This window comes from Styela clava, chromosome 14 (assembly GCF_964204865.1).
Source record: "Styela clava chromosome 14, kaStyClav1.hap1.2, whole genome shotgun sequence".
Taxonomy (NCBI): domain Eukaryota; kingdom Metazoa; phylum Chordata; class Ascidiacea; order Stolidobranchia; family Styelidae; genus Styela; species Styela clava.
In genome coordinates, this window is record NC_135263.1 from 15069609 (window position 1) to 15093357 (window position 23749).

General features: G+C 33.0%; 2 protein-coding genes across 3 annotated transcripts; both read right to left on the reverse strand.

The window, feature by feature from the left end:
* Positions 1–510: 510 nt before the first annotated feature.
* LOC120341257 (uncharacterized) lies at positions 511–7293 on the reverse strand. The gene is made up of 2 exons (XM_078119699.1): positions 6507–7293; positions 511–5157 (listed from the first exon to the last, which is right to left on the reverse strand). The coding sequence occupies exons 1-2, from the start codon at positions 7291–7293 to the stop codon at positions 4334–4336; spliced, it is 1611 nt and encodes a 536-aa protein (XP_077975825.1). The 3' UTR covers positions 511–4333.
* Positions 7294–7347: 54 nt separating this feature from the next.
* Positions 7348–18741, reverse strand: LOC120340911 (uncharacterized). 2 transcript variants are annotated; one of them, XM_078119739.1, is made up of 2 exons: positions 15888–17793; positions 7348–9479 (listed from the first exon to the last, which is right to left on the reverse strand). In XM_078119739.1, the coding sequence occupies exon 2, from the start codon at positions 9404–9406 to the stop codon at positions 8606–8608; it is 801 nt and encodes a 266-aa protein (XP_077975865.1). In that variant the 5' UTR covers positions 9407–9479; positions 15888–17793; the 3' UTR covers positions 7348–8605. The 2 variants fall into 2 exon arrangements, with proteins under 2 accessions (XP_077975865.1, XP_077975864.1); XM_078119738.1 differs by lacking the exon at positions 7348–9479 and adding an exon at positions 12626–15332 and having other exon boundaries at positions 15888–18741.
* Positions 18742–23749: the final 5008 nt, after the last annotated feature.

The following is a 23749-nucleotide window of genomic DNA, read 5'->3' on the forward strand; positions in this document are numbered from 1 at the left end:
AAATCCCGGGATTTTTAGAAAACAATGGCGAGATCGGGATTAAAAAAACAGTCCAAATCCCGGGATTTTCCGGGGTCCCAACCCTATAGTTATGACAATGTTGTGTGAAACAGATTCCAACACAATGAGTCAACGACGTATTGCATTAATGTTACAAATTAGAGGCAATAAAACCGATAATACGACAAGATCGTATCCATTGGGTAATGTTTTGTTAATGACGTAATACGACGCTGACTCGTGCTCCGAACAAGGCTAGACAAATGGGCCACCGATATCTAACAATCTCTCGGCAGACTTGCTTCCTCATCGAAGTTATCCACTGTACAAACGCAAGGTACAAATCTACGGTACAAACGCCAGAATTTAATCTCACAGCAAATGCCCATTCCACAGACAATAAGTGGAACTGCACACCACAAGCAAGATGATGTATACAAAATATCAAACTGGTACGCGTTCATTTTAACCATATATGGAAACCTGCCTGTAGCACCCAGGCAATGAAACTTTAATTGCGGTTTGATATATTGACATGAGACTTGCAATAATATCAATGTAGAACTCAAGTGAATACATGACATATTATAGATTGTGAAAATGACCTATTTACTATATAATAGTAAAATCTTGAAAATATGCAAACTTTAGTGAAATTTCTATTTCTCATTTCTTGCACCTTATTGATAACTCTGGGTTTTAGACTATATTTAACTTTCTTAAGATTAGATAAATAAATTGAACATGTTACATAAGCTAATGCTGAGTCAGATCATATAGATATAGAATCAAATTACCTTAGTAGCCAATTTCAAAACGCATCGTAATCATACTCAGGCTTTAATGCCATGAATCATAACATCATGAGCTTTGCAATAGAATCAGAACGTAACAGCTATAATAATCAGTTGCTTAAAAACGACCTTCACCATAATCCTAAAAATAATTAAACGAATGATGTCATTTTAAAAAGGCATAAAAGTGGTCAATCGTAGTCTTATATCAAGTTTGAATGAACATACATGGGTGTGTGCATATACATTAAAAAATGTATTTCCTTAGAGTGTCGTTCCATCCACCATGGGCTTGTAGCATTGATATATTTTGGTAACCAATTCTGCCTTAAAATTACACATATGAAACAATAAATTTTAAAAGGGGAAGTTTTTTAATGTTGTTACATTTCAGAAAAGGAACACAATTGCCTCAGCTGAAAATATGTTCAAATCGATACATATATCAATGCGATGCACATTAATGGAGAAAATCAATAACGCAGTTATTAAACTTAATCACATACTGTATTGGAACTTTTGCCTAGCAATCATTATAAAACCAGTATTCAAGGGATTTAATTGGCCACTGCCAATTACAATATTTTTAGATAAAAACTACAGCCCTTTCTTTAATCGGCACAGAAAGTTTCAAAAAATTGTGATATTTCAGCAAAAAGGGGGCAATTGGTAATACTGACCTTCTGCACCTGCATCGTAGTATCATTCAGGATGCACAACATTTCATGTTAGCTTACACCGAAATGGCACATAATACAAAGTATGGTTATCAGCATATCACTACTAATTACACGTTTGCGTTGAGGTTTATTCATTATTCTCCCCAAATTTGTGCCACGATAACGATGATATATAAAATAATTTCAACATCCGTATTCTAACTTAATTTTTAAAATATTCTGGATCAGATTAAAAAGCTAAATGTATCGGTCTATATTTAACCGATACCGATATATTGCCGATACAGAAAAAATGGCCGATACATCTCTGAACTTCATTCATCGGCGGTGAGATGCTAAAGACAAAATGAAGGAGTGAGTACGCTCCCCAATTTTTGATTGAAAAACGGCAATATACTAATACAATATTCTAAAAATGAAACCGTAAACAATATAAGTTTTGCTGTAAGAGGTCCGCGCCAAATTAAATACGCCTCCCTAAGCTTAATAAATCGCAAAATTTCGTGGGCCTAAGCCACACATTATGTTTGCTCGGAATTGAGAACCATACGGTCACTAAGATCGAAACACAGTCAATTGTGTGCGGGATTTACCTTTTTATCCATTACTTCAAATTGTCGTCGAAAATTTTCATGTTAACATTATACAAGGTTGGGAACGCGATTTATTCTCTGGTTGTGATGGTATATACGTAAATTAATCTAAACTAAAGTGTATTTAATCAATTTTTATTGTACTGAAACAAATTTTTTCTCCGTGAAATTTACTAGCAGACTTGAGGATTTTTCTAACGGTTTTATCTTAAAAATAATCCAAGTGGCAGCATTTCGATAGAGCGAAGTCAGTGTTGCAAGTACAGCAAGTCGAATTCGAAAAACGGCAAAAATACGGATCAAAACAAGATATAATCGGGTAGTTTACCACACCTTTTTATGTCCGCCGATTGCCGTGGTATTTTAGAGTAGTAATGCCTTTATTTTGTCGACGCAAACGCATGTTTAATCAAAGACAATTTAAATAATAATTTTAAATATACCCTATCGGTCATGGATTGATTACTTTGCACAACAGAAAAATCATTATCTGTTAAATAAGTGTGCTTTTTCGACAAGTGGCGTCCGTTCCGCTGGGATACGATAGATATGTATTTTTTTTATTGTCGATTCTCGTAGTTGTCATGAATGGAATGTTTCACGCCACAGTAAAGTCATTATACACTGAAAAAGTCGGCTATTTTAACGAGCACGTAATCGAAGCGACTGTTTCAGACGGGAATGGGAATTTCCGATTTTGAAACCCCCTAGTTCTATCAATCATCATTGCCAACAAATTGCGAAACAAAACTATTTGTAATGTTGTACATTGTAGATACATGAAGCAATATGTCATCATAAGAAATGATACAAAAATATCAATATCACAAACTTGATCAAACCATCTATTGGATTTGAAAATGGTGACAGGCAATAGCAGGGCCATCCATTGGTCAGTAAAAAAAAACACACAAGACTAAAACCTTTTAGTATTTCAATATACAGGGTGTGTAAAGTCTCGTCACAATTACAATTTTCTGATGAAGTGAAGAAGTTCTCAATATATCTTGGACCCAAATGTTTTCATTTCAATCAGTGTCTATGTTTTTTACTTCATTCAATACACACCTAGGGCGCAACAAACGCTATATGGTATCCAGAATCCCCTCTGCAATTAAAAAAAATTTGAGACTTTAAGAACACCCTTGTATATAAATGACGTATTAGATACAATCTTCATTTGTATATCTTTAAATTTATGTAAAACCCCAATAATACCTGTTTATCTAAGCATAAAGATTTAATCCAATGACGATGCTGAAAAATATCGCAATAAGAATTGAAATTATTCAAGAATGATATGTATTATCGTTTGCCACTTGTTGGGAAATATGAAAGTACATGCAGTGAACAATGATGGTATCATAGCAATTTTTGAAAAATGGGAGGAAAATTTCGAAAACCACAATCCACAAATTAAACTGCTTAATGTTCAGAATAATGGTATATATGCTGAAGTGACTGCTTCTATGATACCGTACATTAGTGAATTATAAGAAAAACAGTTAATTGAAATAAGACAACTAATGTGGTTGATATTATTATAAACCAAGCATATGTAAATTTACAAACAAGCGATACATATGATCTCCTAGAAAAAGGAATGTGTCATATCACAGGGGAAAGGCATTAAAAATATAATTTTTTTAAACAGTCTCAGTTGTATACACATAGCATTGGCAATATTTTTTGTGCATGTGCATAAAAATGACCAAGTAACCCAAATCTTTAAATACTTAGAACAGCTTAGAAATTGCAATAGCTTTTAAAATATCTTTTAGACACTAACATATAAAATAATACATTACAATTTTAAAAATTGAAACTGCTAAACGTACGAATAATACACCTTGAATACTCCATTTAAAGAAATAAATTGGTCTGTTAACTATTCAAATTTTGCACTTATCAATAATTACATAGATGACAGTGAACTATATGGACAAAAATAAGCATGAGACAAGCAGTGAATAAGGTAGAAAATAATATTCAAATACTACGACAAGGAAAATTTCCAACATTTGGCCAATAAAATAAGGCAACATTATTTTCATTACATTTCATCAATCGAGCAATAGACCTCAGTGAATAGCAATATATCATATTGTACAAACTCATGATCGTAGCAGTGGAATGATATAGGCAAATACTACTGTTTATACACGCCATGGTATGAGCAAAATGAAAATGCAAAGTGGGGAAAGAGCATAGGACGAAGCGATTAAATGAATATTCGGAAGAATATAGCTATATACTAGCAATCGAGTCACATATAATTAGGATTTGCAGCAAAACCATGATTATCATATAATGGTGGAGCTTCAGCAGCTCCTGTTTCTGGCTTAGGAGTGAAGTTCATATTCATTTGAGTTTGGGGATACTGGTTCGATGTACTTGGTTGCACGATGCCTACATGGGGTTGCCATAGAGGTGCTGCATGTAGAGCAGGTTGGTTATTAACAAATGGCTGATTTTGAACGAGAACGAACTGACCATTAGGTAATTGAATAAATTGTTGACCATGAGCATAATTTGAGCCTGAAGGTAATTGTTGCGAAGGCGAGTAACAGCAACTTCCAGAGCAGCAATATGCAGAATGAATTATAGCTACTACAAAAAGAGCAAAGCTGCCAATACAATTAAGCGCTTGCAATGCAGTCAAGAAATAGCCATAAATGACGAGGGCTGAAACTATGGATAAGCTGAATAGTATAGCCATGAAAATTGCTGTAAAAATTCCCATCACCATGTTTGCAATAAATAAGCATTGGGTTGGATTTTTCCGGGACAAGACACCGAGAATTCCACTGATGATAGGAAAGATACCACACCAAATTCCAGAAGAAACAAAGATTACATCGGAGGTATATCTTCCACCAGCATAAAATGGTGAAATTACAATGCTGGTAATGCAGGCCAAGATGAAAATATTTCCTGCAACTATTTCTGTGATTCCTAGTTTAAATAATATAGATTTGTTTCTTTCTCTTCGAGTTGCTTGAGAATCCATAAGAGGTTGAAAAGGTTGTTGAACCATGATAGGTGATGCATACATGTTCCTAGACATTTTCAAAATAATGAATTCCAGTACTCAATTTGTTATCACAGTTACAACTCAGTTATGTAGAACATAAGTTTACTTGAATGATAAAATATAAAAATATTCATAAAAAGCATTGGATCAGTGGTTTTCAAACATGTTAATCGGCATCTCCTCCAACCTCAAAAATACCTAACTAACAATAAGCTACAAATAACAAATAGTAAGGTGAAAGTATGTATGATTCAAGAAACATGATGAAATTATGTGGATGGAATCACAATCTTCAACTAAACAATAAGCAAATATAAATATCCAAAATAAGGCAGGTAAGATCAAATCTAACAAATACATTCATTTTCAATTAGTTTCACGCCCCCTTAATAAATTGTCTGCCCCCTTGTGGGGCGTGCCCCATGCTTTGAGAACCACTACATTATATCAAAACACATTTAGTTGTGAGATGGCCCAATCATATTACGAATCACTGTCTTTCCTCTGATTGACAATCCAAGTGAATTTTAGACATAGTTGAATTTATCAGTTTATTATTTCAAGTGCAGAGACATGGCCTGATTATTTCTATGAGACCATGATAACATACATCAGTGAATTATAAGAAAAACTGTAGGGTAAAACAACTAATGTACTTGATAAAATTATAAATCAAGCATATGTAAAGTTACAAACAAGCAATACTATATGATCTCCTTAATAAAAAGGAATGTGTCACATCACATGGGAAAGGCAATAATAATACAATTTTTCAAACACTTGTATATACATAGCATTAGCAATATATTTTTGTGTAAATCAATACCTCAAAGATCATGTGAATGAATAATAACCCAAAGTAACCCAAATCTAAATACTTAGAACAGCTTAGAGATTGCAATACCTTTAGAAACATCTTTCAGACAGTAACATATAAAATAATACATAACAATTTTAAAAATTGAAACTGCTAAACGTAATACACCTAGAATATTCCATTTAAAGAAATAAATTGGTCCGCTAATTATTTTAATTTTTCACTTATCAATAATTACATAGATGAGAGTGAACTATATGGACAAAAATAAGCAAGAGACAAGCAATGCATAAGTTATAAAATAATATTCAAACACTACGAAATAGAAAATTTCCAACATTTGGCCAATAAAATAAGGCAACATTATTTTCATTAAATTTCATCAATCAAGCAATGATAGACCTCAGTGAATAGCAATATTGTACAAACTCATGATTGTAGCAGTAAAATGATATACGGTAAGCAAATACTACTGTTTATACACGCCAAGGTATGAGCAAAATGAAAATGCAAAGTGGGGAAACAGCATAAAACAAAGCGATCAAATGAATACTCGGAAGAATACAGCTATATACTAGCAATCGAATTACATATAATTAGGATTTGTAGCAAAACCATGATTATCATATGATGGTGGGTTTTCAGCAGCTCCTGTTTCTGGCTTAGGAGCGGAGTTCATATTCATTTGAGTTTGGGGATACTGGTTCGATGTACTTGGCTGCACAATGCCTACCTGGGGTTGCCATAGAGGTGCTGCATGTAGAGCGGGTTGGTTATTAACAAATGGCTGATTTTGAACGAGAACAAACTGACCATTTGGTAGTTGAATAAACCGTTGACCATGAGCATAATTTGAGCCTGAAGATAATTGTTGCGAAGGCGAGTAACAGCAACTCCCAGAGCAGCAATATGCAGAATGAATAATAGCCACTACGAAAAGAGCAAAGCTGCCAATACAATTAAGTGCTTGCAATGCAGTCAGAAAAAAATAGCCAGCAACGATAAGGGCTGAAATTACGGATAAGCTGAAGAGTATAGCCATGAAAATTGCTGTAAAAATTGCCATCACCATGTTTGCAATAAATAAGCATTCTGTTGGATTTTTCCGGGACAAAATGCCGAGAATTCCACTGATGATAGGGAAGACACCACACCATATCCCAGGATAAATTAAGATTATATTGGAAGTATATCTTCCAGCATCAGATGATATTGAAATGCTGGCAATGCATGCCGAATAGAAAATAAGCCCTGCAACTATTTCTGTGATTCCCAGTTTATATAATGTGGATTTGTTCCTTTCTCTTCGAGCTGCTCGAGCATCCATGAGAGGTTGTTGAACCATAATAGGTTGTGCATACATGTTCGTAGACATTTTCAAAATAACGAATTCCAGTACTTAGTTAAGTAGTTAACTTGAATGATAAAATCTAAAAATATTCATAAAAAGCATTAGATCGGTGGTTCTCAAACTTTTTAATCCGCTAGAAATTATTAATAAGTCTAGCGCCCAACTTCAAAAATAGCTAGCTAACTCTAAGCTACAAATAACAGATAGTAAGGTGAAAGTATGTTTTATTCAAAAAACATGTTGAAAATACATGGATGGAATCGCAATCTTTAGTAAATATTCAAAAAAAAGGCGGGTAAGATCAAATCTAACAAATATTTTTATTTTCGATTGGCTTCACTTCACGCCCCCTCAAAAAATTGTCTGCACCCCCCTTGTGGGGCTGGCCCCATTGTTTGAGAATGATTGTATCAAATCAAAACACAAAAGTTGTGAGATCGCGAATCCCCGTCTTTCCTCTGATTGACAATCCACATAAATTTTAGAAATACCGTAGTTGAATTTATCAGTTTATCATTTCAAGTGCATAGACATGGCCTGATTACTTTTATGATAACTTACATCAGTGAATTATAACAAAACAGTTAAGGTAAGACAACTAATGTTCTTCAAAATATTATAAATCAAGCATAAAGATATGTAAATTTACAAACGAGCCATACTATATGATCTTCTTGAAAAGGGAATGTGTCACATCATGGGGGAAAGGCAATAATAATATAATTTTTTCAAACAGTCTCAGTTGTATATACATGGCATTAGCAATATTTTTGTGTAGATCAATACACGAAAGAGCATGTGCATAAGTAATAAACCCAAGTAACCACAAATCTTTAAATACTTAGAACAGCTTAGAAATTGCAATAGCTTTTGTAACATCATTCAGACACTAACATATAAAATAATACATAACAATTTTAAAAATTAAAACTGCTAAAAGTACAAATATTATACCTAGAATACATCTATTGAAGACATAAATTGGTCCGTTAACTATTAAAATTTTATACTTATCAATAATTACATAGATAAGAGTGAACTTTTTGGACACAAATGGGCATGGGGCAAGCAGTGGATAAGTTACAAATTAATATTCAAATGCTACGAGAAAGAAAATTTCCAACATTTGGCCAATAAAAAAAGGCAACATTATTCTTCATTATATTTTCATCAATAAAGCAATAATAGAACATGGAAAATAGCAATATGTGATTTTGTACTAACTTATAATAATATAGGCAAATACTACTATTTATACATGCCAAGTTATAAGACAAAATGTAAATGCAAAGTGAATTCAGGAGAATATAGCTACCGGTATATACTAGCAATCGAATCACATATAATTAGGATTTGTAGCAAAACCATGAGTATCATATGATGGTGGGTTTTCAGCAGCTCCTGTTTCTGGCTTAGGAGTGAAATTCATATTCATTTGAGTTTGGGGATACTGGTTCGATGTACTTGGCTGCATGATGCCTACCTGGGGTTGCCATGTAGGCGCTGCGTGTAGAGCAGGTTGGTTATTAACAAATGGCTGATTTTGAACAAGAGCGTACTGACCGTTAGGTAATTGAATAAACTGTTGATCATGTGCATAATTTGTGCCTGAAGAAAGTTGCTGTGAAGGTGAGTAACAACAACTCCCAGAGCAGCAATATGCAGAATGAATGATAGCTATTACGAGAATAGCAAAGCTGCCAACACAATTTATTGCTTGCAATGCAGCCAGGAAGAAATAGCCACCAACGATAAGGGCTGAAATTACGGATAAGCTGAATAGTATAGCCATGAAAATTGCTGTAAAAATTGCCATCACCATGTTTGCAATAAATAAGCATTGAGTTGGATTTTTTCTTGACAAGACACCGAGAATTCCACTGATGATAGGAAAGATACCACACCATATCCCAGGAGAAACGAAGAATAGACCGGTGATATATCTTCCAGAATAATATGGTGAAACTGCCATGCTGATAATGCACACAAAGATGAAAATAATCCCTGCAACTATTTCTGTGATTCCCAGTTTATATAATGTGAACTTGTTTCTTTCTCTTCGAGCTGCTCGAGCATCCATGAGAGGTTGTACAGGTTGTTGAACCATTATATGTTGTGCATACATGTTCCCAGACATTTTCAAAACATTAAATTCCAATATTTTATTTCTTATTATGGTTACAACTCAGCTAAGTTACACATAAGTTTAACTGGAATGATGGAATGTAAAATATTAAGAAAAGGCATTAGATCAGAATACGAAGTTGGTTATATTAGTGTTATGAGTGTTATATTAACACTGTGATGTAAACCATAGCATTGTTAACTTTGCAATGGTGATAGGAGGGGAAAAATATAAAGTTTGAACTTGAAATTTCCTGAGCATAACATTTCAGCCATGTAATTATTGGACATGAATATATCAACCCAATCTTGATTAAACCCAACAATGCCATATTAAATATATCACACTCAAAAAACATTGAGTCCCCTTAAATAAAAGGGGAAGTTTTTTGATATTGTCCAAAATAAGAAAAACTTTTCTTTAATTGAATTGAATCTAATAAGATACTCAAAATTGTAGATTGGTCATCATCAAAAAATCAGTCTTTTTGGAACCTAATTAAGAGGGGGAAAAACTTGTATGCAACAAAAATACAAAATTCAACTATAAATAAAAATCACAGTTCTCTCTGGTTACCATGCAAAATTCCGTATATTTTGTATATACGGAATGTAGTAACAATATAAATGATCAAATTGAATCTGATAACACACTCAAAAATATAATCCAGCCATCATTATAAAATCAACATTTAATAAATTTATTTGAGAAGGGAAAAGAAATTTTATGCAATAAAAATATAAAATTTAATAAGAAAAATTACAGTTCTCTTTAGTCATACGACAAAATTTAGCAAAATAGTGGCATCTCAGCAAAAAACCTGACTGCTATTTGGCAATTCTTATCCTGGTATTGTTCAGATATAAAGTATGCATTGTATTTGATGTCAACTAGCACCGAAATGGTAGACAGTATTGTAGTTTGGTTTTCAACATATCAGTGCCTGTAACTGGCATGGTTATATTCAATCTTTGCTAACAAATTGAGAAGAAAACTATTTCTAATGTTAGTATATAAATGAAGCAATATGTGATTAACAAAAAAATGAGTCACAATGTTACAAGAAACAATACAAAAATATTATTATCACATTATTTCATTTGCCCAACAATCAATTTTAAAAATTTTGGCAAGTAATAACATCCTTGACTAGTGTAACAAGCACACAACAAAAACACTGGAACTGGCTTCAACATCTCAATATATATGACACATTAGGTACAATGTTTATTTACATATCCTCATATTCTATGTAAAAATTGACAAAAATAATTGTATATCTGAGCAAAGATATTTAAGGCAATGACTAGAATAGGAGGGCAAAGTAATGAATTCTCATTTTCACAACACAAGTTTGTGTTCATTGTTTCCATCTGTTGGAATGAAAGCATTCAGGAATTGCTGATTATTACGAATATGAAAGTACATGAAGTGAACAATGATAACAATCCCTAAAACAATAGGAAAAATATTTGATACACATTTAAGGCCGTTTGATGTCTAGAATAAAAGTACTTGTTTGTTTGTCAATATAAGTAAATGAGCACAATGTATCACAAGAAATTTCACAATATGAAACCGTGTCGAAGACAACCAATGTATTTTACAAATAAGCAATAGTTCATGATGAAAAAGAGGAATGTGTCATAATATAATAAATCATAATATAAATTTCAAACGACGTCAATCATAAATATATAACAATACAGTTTTGTGTCGAAAATAAATAAAGCACAACCAGTATATATTTATCTTCAACATGAATATACCTGGTGGCAAACATGAGCAATACATTTTTGTGTAGATCAATGTTGACTTTATAGTTGTTAAACTCGAGTAATAAACACAAATTTAAACACTTTCAATAGCTTAGAAATTGGAACGACTTTTTAAAACAATTTTCCCACACAAACACTCAAAATAAATATATGCAATTTAAAAAATTGAAACTTCTAAGTTTAAAGAACAATAAGTGCAAATAATATAATAGAATACTTAATTTAAAAAATACAAATCCTACCATCAACTTTTAAAAGTTTGTACCAATAGTTAGATAGAAAAGAGTGAACTTTATAGACAAAAATAAGTAAAGTAAACAGTGGATATGTTACAAAATAATATTAGAATACTACAAAATTTGTAACATGGACATAAAAAACGGCCAATATTTTTTATCTTTTTTATTAAATTTGACCAACAGCAAATAATAGGTAATAGCAATACATCGTATCGTACCAACCGATTACTGTAGAAGTAAAATAATATAGACAAACGCTAGCGTATGTTTATGCCCTGTTATTAACAAATGTTGTCAAATATGTAAATGAATAATTTGAAAAAGAGTATAGGAAAAAGCGATTGAGGGAATGTTCAGAAGAATATAGTTGCAACGCATCATAAATCACACACTGGTATTAGGATTTGAAGTAAAATCAGGAGTATCAGATGATGTTGGGTTTTCAGCACCCCCTGTTTCTGGCTTAGGAGTAAAGTTCATATTCCTTTGAGTTTGGGGATACTGGTTCGATGTACTTGGTTGCACAATGCCTACTCGGGGTTGCCATATTATTGGTGCTGCATGTTGAGTGAGTTGGTTAAAAAATGGCTGGTTTTGATTGAAAACAACCTGACCATTAAATAACTGACGATGTGCATAATTTGAATAACAACAACTCCCAGAACAGCAATATACAGAATGAACAATAGCTATTACAAAAAGAGCCAAGCTGCCAATACAATTAATCACTTGCAATAAAGTCAGGAAGATATCACCTCTAATGGCGAAGACTGAAAATATGGATAAGCTAAATAGTATAGTCATGAAGATTGCTGTAAAAATTGCCATCACCATGTTTGTAATAAATAAGCATTGTGTTGAATTTTTTCGGGACAAGACACCGAGAATTCCACTGACAATAGGAAAAATACCACACAATATTCCAATGAAAAAAAAAAATGGAAATCCAAAACTGGAAGATGCCACAATTACAACGCAAACAATGCATGCCAAAATGAGAATAATTCCCACAATTAATTCTGTTAATCCCAGTCTATATAATGCAGATTTGTTTCTTTCTCTTCGAGCTGCTCGAGCATTCATAAGAGGTTGTACAGGTTGTTGAATCATGAGAGGTTGTGCTACTTGTGCATACATGTTTGCAGATATTTTCGAAACATTAAATTCTAATATTCAATTGTTATTACGGTTACAACTCAGCTTAGTAAAACATATTTTAACTAGAATGATAAAATGTAAAAATATTAAAAAAAAGCATTAGACCAAAACATTTCAGAAAATCGAAAAATTTTGGCATTTCCACAGAAAACCTGAGTGTTATTTGGTAATTCTTGACCCTGGTATTATTCAGATGTACAGTGAGCATTGCTTTCAATGTCAGTTAGCATCGAAATGGTAGACAGTATTGTTGCTTGGTTTCCAACGCATCACTGCCTATTACTAGCATGGTTATATTCAATCTTTGCTAACAAGTTGATAACTAAACTATGTCTAATGCTCTATATACACAGTAGGTAAATAAAGCAATAGTGATAAAACAAAGAAATGAGAAACAATGTTACAAGAAATAATACTAAAATATCATTATCACATATTTAATTCATCCAACTATCAATTTTGAAATGTTGGCAAGTAATAGCATCTTTGTAATAGTACAAAACAGAAAAACACTGGTACTGGATTCAGCATCTCAATATATATGACAAATTAGGTACGATGTTCATTCACATCTTCTCATATTCTATGTGAAATTGACAAAAAAGATTTGAATTTAAGGCAATAGGATGCCAAAACATTAAATTCCCAAATAGGTACCCAATTCTACAGACCACAACGTAAAAGTTTGTGTTCACTGTTCATTGTTTGGGACTCGTATTCAAGAATGGATGATTAATAAGAAAATGAAAGTACTTAAAGTGAACAATGATATCATAACAATTGTTGAAACGATAGGAGAAATATTTTCAAACACATAAGGCCATTTGATGTCTAGAATAAAAGTAGGTTGTTTGTCAAAATGACTAATTCAAATATCGTAAATATCCTACATCAGTAAATTATAAGAAAAATTGTCAATATGAAACCAAGTTGTGAGTAAGACAACTAATGTGCTTAATATTATAATTCAAAAATGTTCAGTTTACAAACAAGCAATAGTCAATGATGAAAAAGGGGAATGTGCCATGTCATAGAGGCAAAGCAATAATAATATAACTTTTCAAACGGTCTCAACCATAAATTAATAACAATACATTTTTGTGTAGATCAATCTGTTGACTTTATAGTTGTTAAACCTAAGTAAGCACGAATTGAAATGCTTTCAATAGCTTGGAAATCGCAATTAATATGAAACAATTTGCATTCAAAAAAATATATGCAATTTTAAAAATGGCATCTGCTACACTTTACAGAACAACTGGTGCAAAAAATTATACTAGAATAGTTAATTAAGAAAAACAAATTCGTTTTTTAAAAGTTTGAACCAATAGTTAGATAGATAAGAGTGAACTTTATGTTACAAAATAATATTAAAATACTACAAATTACAAAATGTTTACCATGGGCATATAAAATGGCCAACATTTTTTATTTTGCAATAGATTCGACCAATCGAGCAACAGCAGATTAAAGGGAATATCAATACGTTGTAAATCGTATCGTACCTAGTACCTACCGATTACTGTAGAAGTAAAATAATATAGGCAAACACTAGTGTGCCCTGGTATTAACAAAATGTTATCAGATTCGTATATGAATGATTGCAGAGAGTATAGGAGAAAGGGGAAAAAAGGATTGCATCCCCGGCTACATATCCTCTATCTCCAACATTGGAAGATGATGGAAAATTACAATGCAGACAATGCGTGCCACGATGAAAATGATTCCTACAGATATTCTATAATTCCCAGTTTATATATTGTAGGCTGTACAGGTTGTGCATACATGTTTGCAGACATTTTCAAAATATTAAATTACGAATTAGGTTACGAGTTTTCACCCTCTTTTACAGCCAAATTTGGCAGAAAATTTGCCAATTAGTTTAAAAAAGGCGCGCCAGCGCATGTCTATGTTATCTAAGATAATTACCAGACAAGCATTGTGACAAAACTAGGGGATTCTGAAACATATTTTGTGACGTCACAAGGCGATAGTCGTGGAGCAATAGAATATAGCTTTTCGTTCGTTTGTACGTACTAGTTACAGTATTTGTCATATTGTCATATTTAAATCGGACTAGCAAAGCTGGTTTTAAAATACTACAGAGATGCCTAAACGAAAGAAGGGTGATGAGTATCCTAGATTTCAACTTGTGCTGCATGTGAGCAGCCGTTGAAGGCCCGCAGCCACAACATGCTGTATCAGAAGTCATCAAATTTCTGGCCTGAAATGCTATATGGCTCGCACAAAAATGCAATTGGAAAAATGTACCTTTTATGACTTTCTTGCCCAAAAAGGTTCCCGACCCCTACAATATATATACAAGGCAAGGATATAAAAATCTGTGATCACAGAGACAAAGGAACAGACACATTGTGTTATTAAGCATAAAGAAATTCAAGGAAAGTGGAAGAAAAAGATTATTCATATCAAATTGATAACATACTTTTATGAAGCATGATAATTTGATTCCGCATAAGATCCACTGAAAAACCAATCATTCCCAAGCTTCGATAATTAGCCAGTAAATTGAAATTCGTTTAGCAGAATTGAATTATTTTTTTTCTACCTGTTTCTGTAAGCGTCAATTCACTGATTTATGCACTACCATATTTCTATAGTTTCAGTTTCAGAGTTCTTGGAATTTGAGTGGCCACCCGTGACCTTGCTCTGCGATGACTCATCTCGTTTTCTTCAGAATGAAACCATATGACATTACTTTGAACAAATTGCCTCATAAACAGTTATAGATAAATTAATAAGCTAAAAAGCAATTTATAACTATGGTAACTGTAATGTTGAATAATTATGAAATTTCTGTCATTTTACTGATCCTTATCCAGGGATGTTCAAATTGAATAAAATATTCAAATAAATTCAAAATTGGATAGATTCAATATGATGAATTCTGGATTTTAGGAACAGTTTGGAATAAATTCAGTGAAAATTTATCTTTTGATTTCCTATACCCAGACAAAGTTAGGAAGCTATAAAATGAAGAATAGTAATAATTCAAACAGTGTTTATCTTGAGAGAATTCTGCATAACCAATTTTTAGTTTCCACAAATTCACAAATGCCTTAGTGAATATTTTTATGTGGAACAGACCCATTTCAGAATATATCCAATATTTCAATTTGAAAAAATTATTTCAGAATATATTCATTCGGACAGGTAATAATTGGCCACATTTTCAACCAGGAAGTCTAATCAAACTGTCATGATGTACAAGTTGGTTTTTCCCTAAATGATTCATAAAAAATGTCACCAGACGATATAATAATCATGAGATGAGGTAGCATTATAAATAGAACTCACAAATGACACAGGTGTTGAGTCAAAGTCTCCAGGCCATTTACTTCTCATGTACCATCGAATTCTGATGAATGATATGCTGTCGGTGCTTATCTCTAGCAGAATTCATTTGAATAGTTTTTTAAAACCATAAAATTTATTACATATAGTTCCTAAATACTATTATTTAAGAGGTTAACTATGCATCTGAATAATATACAAATGAAACAGAATTATACAAAGTATTGTGATTTGAAGGAAAACTGTGCAAAGTATTAAACAAATGTAATTATAATTATAAATTGCAATCTTTGTATTTTATTATGTTTTCGGTGCAAAATTATCAATAGCTGATAAAGGGCTTGATAGGAAAATTTATCCGAACACAAAATAGGAATTAATATATATGTAAATATAAACTGTGCAAAGAATTTAATATATGTAATGATTAATTGCAATATTTGTATTTATATCATGATTTCGGTGAAAAGTCATCAATATATATTTTTATGTAGAGCTTGAGAGGAAAATTCATAAATTAGGTATTAATATATGTTGTACAAATATAACTCACTGCAATATTATTAAGCATTACAAGATTCAACAATAAAAAAGAATTTGGAAATCTAATTCAACACAGTGGTATGAATCAGTGTTGGATAGTTCCTACTTCCTAAACTCTGAGTCTAGTAGAGTCACAGCTCACAGGTCATCAGAGAATGGAGTCTAGTCCGAGTCAATCAATTTGTTAAGTCACACTGGCAGTTAGTGATGACAAATTCGAGTCTTAAATTCCAACTCAAGTTGAGTGAATGATCAGAGTCTCCAAGTGTTAATTGTGCAAATCAGAAACATTGTAAAAAAGATTACAAATTATTCAAAGTACCATTCCATATTTATTCTATATATGGGACATGACTTTAAAACTGGCAGCCTTTTAAGTAGCAGTGGATAGATAAATGCACTATGAGAAATATCAGAATAAATCATAAAAACGAGAGGTCATCCATACAGTAATATGTACAAATTACAGAATTGAAATGATTGAACACAACAGACATAAAATTTAAGAACTTTCTTTTAACTATACAAGGCAGATACAACACTAATATCAATAACCTTCAACAAAAAATATTCAAAACCCTAATCAATTGTTTGTAAACAAGAGATTTCATTCCTGCTACTACATCCATTAAAAAAAGCTCTTTTAGAAAATAAATTCAAAATCAAATCAAACTATGATATAAGGTTATTTTTATATTAATAGATGTGTATTAGTTATTCAACATTGTGAACAATTGAACATTATTGACATTGAAAAATCATAATTTATAATTTATATTTTACTTTCTTTTAACAATTTTCTCAATTAATTAGAAACTAAAAAAAAAAGTGAATACTGGATATCATTTTTAAATAGCATATATTATATTTGTTGCAAGTTTTGAGTTATGGTTGTTACTTGTTAGATACTGTTCTGCATACAATAAACTTTTCATTTTTTCATATTTCAATTTCAAATAAATTTCAATTCTGTATTCCATACTAAAATCTGTGCTACACAGAAATTTCAATTACCATACTCGGATAAGCCAAATATATATTTTTACTGCATTCTCAGTCAGCTGGGAGGCAGCGGGGTTTCATGTTTTGATGTTAATCTAAGCATACAAGACTGATACAGTAGACAATTATCGACCGACAAAATACAATTTGAAACACTAAACTAGACTTTTGCATGACTGAATAGTCTACAGATCATACCTAATTGACACTGAATAACAGGACTTGATAACCAGAAATATGTGTGAAAAAGTTATCTCAGACACAGACTTTTCAAATTACTTTTGTGCAATAATATGAATATATGATATGATAGTGTGTAAAAGCGAGTACAATATCTATTCAAGCCTGCATAATCCTTTCTTTCACTGAGGATAGCTCGGATTGGCAGCATAATTTACAGAGCTATAATATGATGGTGGGTTAGCACCTGGTTGTAAAGCTTGTTTCGTTGGTTCTGCATAAGGTTGCTGTACAGCAGGTGAAGAATATTGTGGCACAGAGACACCAGGCTGCGTGAATCCACTTTGTTGAGGCGGCATGGGCATAGGCATTGCTGTAGGTTGTCCGACAACAGAATAAGCTTGTCCTGGAATTTGTTGATTCGGAACGAGCATATATTGACCATTAGCAAGTTGGACATATTGTTGTCCCACTGGTTGTGCTGTATAATATGCTCTTGTGGAGTTTGTAGGAGGCACACAACATACTCCTGCACAGCAGTAAGCAGAATGCACAATCGAGACAATTAAAATCGCAAAGCTTCCAAGGGTGTTGAGAATCTGGAATGTTATAATAGCTGGGTGAGTGACTATTATAGCAGAAGGCAGAGAAATGCTGAAAAGTATTCCCATAAATATTGCCGTGAATATAGCCATGATCATGTTTGATCCATACATACAAGTAGATGTGTTTTTTCTTGCACAAATTCCAAGTATTCCACTGATAATTGGAAAGATTCCACACCATATTCCTGGAGACGCATACACAATGCCAAAAGTAGAATAATAACTGTAGCTTGCATAACCCTGGTTGGTCACTCCGATTGCAAAACCCAAACTAGCAATGCATGAAGCTATAAATAAGACTCCAAATAAAAGTTCTGTCATGCCAAGTCTATAGAGGGTGTCCTTATATTTACTGCGCTTCTTTTCTGGATCAATTACTCCTTGTTGAGTTGGTAGATTCTGACCTATTGGCTGTTGGGCAACCGGTGGTGCATACATCGGGGGAATGGCTGCCATACTCACAAGACTAAAATTAAGTATTTATCTGTATATAACAAAACAAATTGAATGCTATTAGTATTCCTGTATCAAACATTTTGTCTCACAGAAGCAAAATTGAACAGTATTGATACATAAACTTTTCAATTAAACTAGTCAAGTTTTCGTTTGGTACTCATCATGGTGTAATATTAACTATCAACTTCTATATTTATTCATAAACTTAACAGTCATATACAAAAATTTCTGATGCTCAACTGTCTGCAGTTGCTAGGCCTTGGTGTTCTCGATGAAGGGTGTATTGACTTATTACAGTATTAGAGTTTAGCAATAGATTTCAGTTTAGCGAAGTGAACACCGTAATAACGCCAAACATGAAACGAAAACATGATGTGAAAATAAACGTCAGGAAACAGGTCTGGTACCGTATATCCTAGTTCTACCACAGGTACTTCTGGTTGATCAAAACAAAGACGAACTTCTGCAGCTGCACATAGGGATGAATAAGATCCACATCGAGGGCTGCCACTTTTTTCTGAATAAAAACATCTAGATTAACCTTAGGAAACATCTAAAAATATTGGGTCTCGTGTAGTTTCGTACCTCTAGTGGGCGTAGCAATTTTTTGATATGTCAATCCTAACCCCCATCTGACTACACCATCAAAAAATTACGTCACTACGACATCACAATCACGTCATAGAGCTTGCTAAATATACGTACAATCACCCGAAATGGCATTGGCGCCGACGATAAAGAACTACCTGACATTAACGATCTCTCTCCTATTGGAATCGTTGCGACGAGAAAACGAGAGAAATAACTGTTCGATTTCGGGTGCTCGTTTGCGCGTCTTGGATGGCAGTTCGTATACTTTGAATGGCTCTATTACGTCACTGTGACGTCGTGTTGACGTAGTTTTTGGATGGCTTAGCCAGGGGGGGGTTAGGATTGATACGTGAAAAAATTGTCATGCTACGCCACTAGAAGTATGTTAGGTACGAAACTACATGAGACCCAAAATATTTAGATTGAAAATTAAAACATCTTAATACTGTAATATCATCTAAACATGTAGTTACTAAATTCAATAAAAATAAACAAAACAAGAAGGTACAAATAGTTCATTACATCACATCATAGAAGTCTAGATTTCAAAGATCATTTGAAGTTGACATTGTTGCTACAGAGGGATTTTTATATGTTTCTAGTGTACACATTTTTTTGTGTACACTACATTATACTATTCGTTTAACAATTGTTATTCACATCGCTTTTTTATTTTCCACTGGATAATATTTAAAACGTCGTAGAGAAAAAGTATCTAGATTTTATAGCTAACATCTAGACTCCAAATTTTACATCTAGATCTTGAACAAAACATCTAGATATAGCATAAAACATCTAAAGCGGCACTATACTGACAAGTCGATAAACAACAGTCCAAACTCACGACTTATTTCATTATTTGGAACCATGGAACCCAGGTATATATAGGCTTTGCATGGAACGCACCTCTACCGCTATATAGCGTTGTAGCTGTCAGACTTCAAAAAGCGTTAATAAGTTCACGCATTCTACCCGAAAATAATAAACCATAAAATAAAGAATAAGATATTTATAATAAGGACTTGAAGAAGTAAGGTATTCGGAAATTAAAAGATAGCGTGAAAGTTCTCGTTTGTGCTGGATTTTGTCAACGTAAGCAATATGAAAGTACGCGTGTTTAGGAACGTGTTTCAAATTGAGCAGTAATGGCAGCAATTTTTTACGATTTCACGACTAACATTACCTGATTCTGGTTGCCAACCTGTCACGCCTCAAAGAACTTCTAGTAATATTTCTTTAACATTAAAAAATGGCGACTCCTGCAGCTAGAATAACATAAAAACATAAACCCGCATTTGGTCTAGCTAGTTATAAGTATAATAAGTATAAGTTTTTTTTTTACCCGCAAAAAAGCATACACAAACAATGAACGCACAAGAGATCGGGAAAATCGGGAACACTGACGAAACCTTTATAAAGGTTTAATACATACGTCAGTTTACCCACATTCAACACCCAAACATATATTCAAAATAATAAAAAAAGACAAAAACACAAACAGGTATCGTTCGGGCGTCAAACTTGTGAAACATAAACACACTGCAGACACGGTGGGCCCCAATTTAATACTCTTTGCGTCAAAATGGAGATGATAGGGCTGTGATTTGCGACTTGTTTACACCAGTCGTATATAAAACCAAACAAATAATATGATTAAGTGAACAATTAAATTGCGAAAGAGCCTATATTACCGGTATAAGATATAAACAATGGCAACAAAAGTAATACATACATTTTACAGTTCAATGTCTTTTCATGAAATTCTTTATCATAAATAAAATCCGGTGTGAGTTCTGTAGTGCAGGCGCAAGTAGTTTAGTGCAGTTTAGTGTTAAAACTGCATTAACACAATATATATTCTCTGTTGTGAATATATATATATATATAAAGGGTGTCCAAAAAGTTTCGCCCGGTTATAAAGTCTTTATATTCAAATGTTTTTTTTTTTCAATTATAAAAAAGAATAATAGTCAGTCTGTATCTAATTGAATGTTATAGATGTTGGATGTTATAGTCCCCATTTCCCATACAACAAATTTATTCAAACTTTTTGGACGCCCTATAATATTCAAAAAATTAATTTTGCACTGTGTGATGTTATTTTGCGATGATTTATACTCTCTTTTTCATTTCTGATCGTACTTTATGAAAAGTACTTTCATTTCACGTCTATAACAATGAACTTCATGAGCGAGGGCAATCAGAAGCCATAGATAATTTCTCGCTTCGCTCGAGTGAAGTAGGCAGCAGCGTGATGAACGACAGCGGTGGCGAGTATGGATTGTTTTTCGATAAAAGGGCAAGCCATAGAAACAACAACACCAAAAATCAATCCTGAAGTCCACTTTGTGTTCGATAATCCACGTCAACCTTGATGTGGACAGGTGGGAGCGAACATTACACATCGTACTAGGAAGATACACCGATTAAGATGGACATTCGATTGATTCGAAGTCAATGGACTATTTTATTTGTGGAGAAGTAATACGGCTCAATCACGCGGAAGGCTACGGCTTGTTCTTCGCTTACTGGTTTGGATATCACTTAATGGACACGTTAAGTGGACATAACGATCGTTTCAATATTATGATCTAGGACACGTTTTTGAAAAATCGCCTTTCTCTTCGATTACTGGACCAAAATTTTTAGTACTTAAAGATGGAATTTTTCTCCAGAAGGCTATTACATTTCCTTTTTTCAAAAATTCTTGTGGATTCCAAGAGAATCGTTTTTTATGTGTCAGAATAAAAAATAGCGACACCTTGTGACGTGTCCATATATTTGAGCTTAGCTCTCTTGTTGATAGTTATCAATACTTTTGAAAATATTTTAAAATTTAAAAAAAATAAGCTAATAAGCAAAAAGACTTATCATATTCCAGGAAAAGACGAAATTGAAAAACAATATTGCCAAGGTGTGTATAAACTACAACCGCATTAGCCGAATTTATTAAAAACAATGCATTTCGCACCCTTAATATAACGTGAGCGATATAGAAGTCTATGCGAATAGGTTAAATTCGACGGCGCTCGTGAAATATACTCAATCAGCTGATTTAGGTTAGATAGACATAGAGCTCTCGACGAGGGCGGGCGTGTGTTTTTGTCTTTATTTTTTATTTAAAGCGGTATATACTTCTGTGGCTTAGTCCGGAGCAAATAATACCCGACTAGTGCTAAATAATGACAAAGCAATGCGATGCAAGCGCTTCGATAAATTTTGTGAAAAAATAAACTTTTGTTAAAACAAGTTTATCTAGCCCAGCTAACTTCCAATGCCGTCATAACAAAAACAAAGTTGAGGACTCTTTAAAATATTTTTCGACATTTTAATTCGAAATTAATAAAAAAAACTTTGGTTTTGGATACACACATTAATATGACAATTAATATGATACATTTTTGAACCCCATTTTTAAACGTATTCTCATACTTTTTAATCATCTGGGAATGACACTTACCTTTTTGTAGCCATTGTTTCGCACACAATCGTTTTGGAATAACAATGATGCGTCACATTTCTATTGTAGTTTGGTGGTTTAATGTGTACTGTTCGACCGGTAACGTTCTCGATAACAAAACTCGAAGAAACTGATATAACCGCCTTTGTTCTAAGTGGAAATATGTTCGTAAAATTCAAGTATCTTCAACCGACATCAAAGCGATATAGCATGGTGATAATAATGTTGAGTAGAAAGTTTGAATATTTCGGTGTACGCTGATATACTTGAGGGATAGTTAAACGATTTGATATCAATAAAAGAGAAGAGTAAACCCATTTAAAGTATCCGTTCGCGAGGTTCAAGAAAAATGCAAATTCAGTGAAAAAATTCAATTATACAGAGGAGGTAAAACAAAAAAATGAACGCAAACCATTCGAAACAATGTCCACGATAATCCATGCCGCCGATATATAAGTACTATATCGTCTATATCCATCCATTTGAAGAAGCCAAACATAATATTTGAATAAAAATCAAATATTTATTCTGCCTGTAATTTATGACGGCTATGATACATAGTGTTCATAGCAACAGATAGATGTCGCAAATGGAACTATAATTGAGAGTAATAAAAGCGATCTGAGCTGAGATATTTGTAAAAAATTTATCTACACGAAAAAACTACAAAGCGTTGAGAAACAGTTTGAGTGAGAGAGAAATTTTAGACTAACCAACCATGGATAAATATGCCCAAATCAGATTTTTCGTTTTCGTTATAACAAATAATAATATATATTTGTCATAAATCAAGAAATGAATACAGATGTAACATTAGTCGTATATGAAACTAAGCGAAGGACGAGAATTATTTCATCGAAATATATTTATATATAATATGGAAACAATTGAAATTGTCATAACAAAAATTACAGCAATAGTTTTGCCCAAGGCTTGTTTAAGGTGTTATGGCTGGCATGAGCAATTTACGACCCGCGGATAAAATCCGGCCCGTTGGGTGATTTAATCTGTCCCACCTGATGCTACCA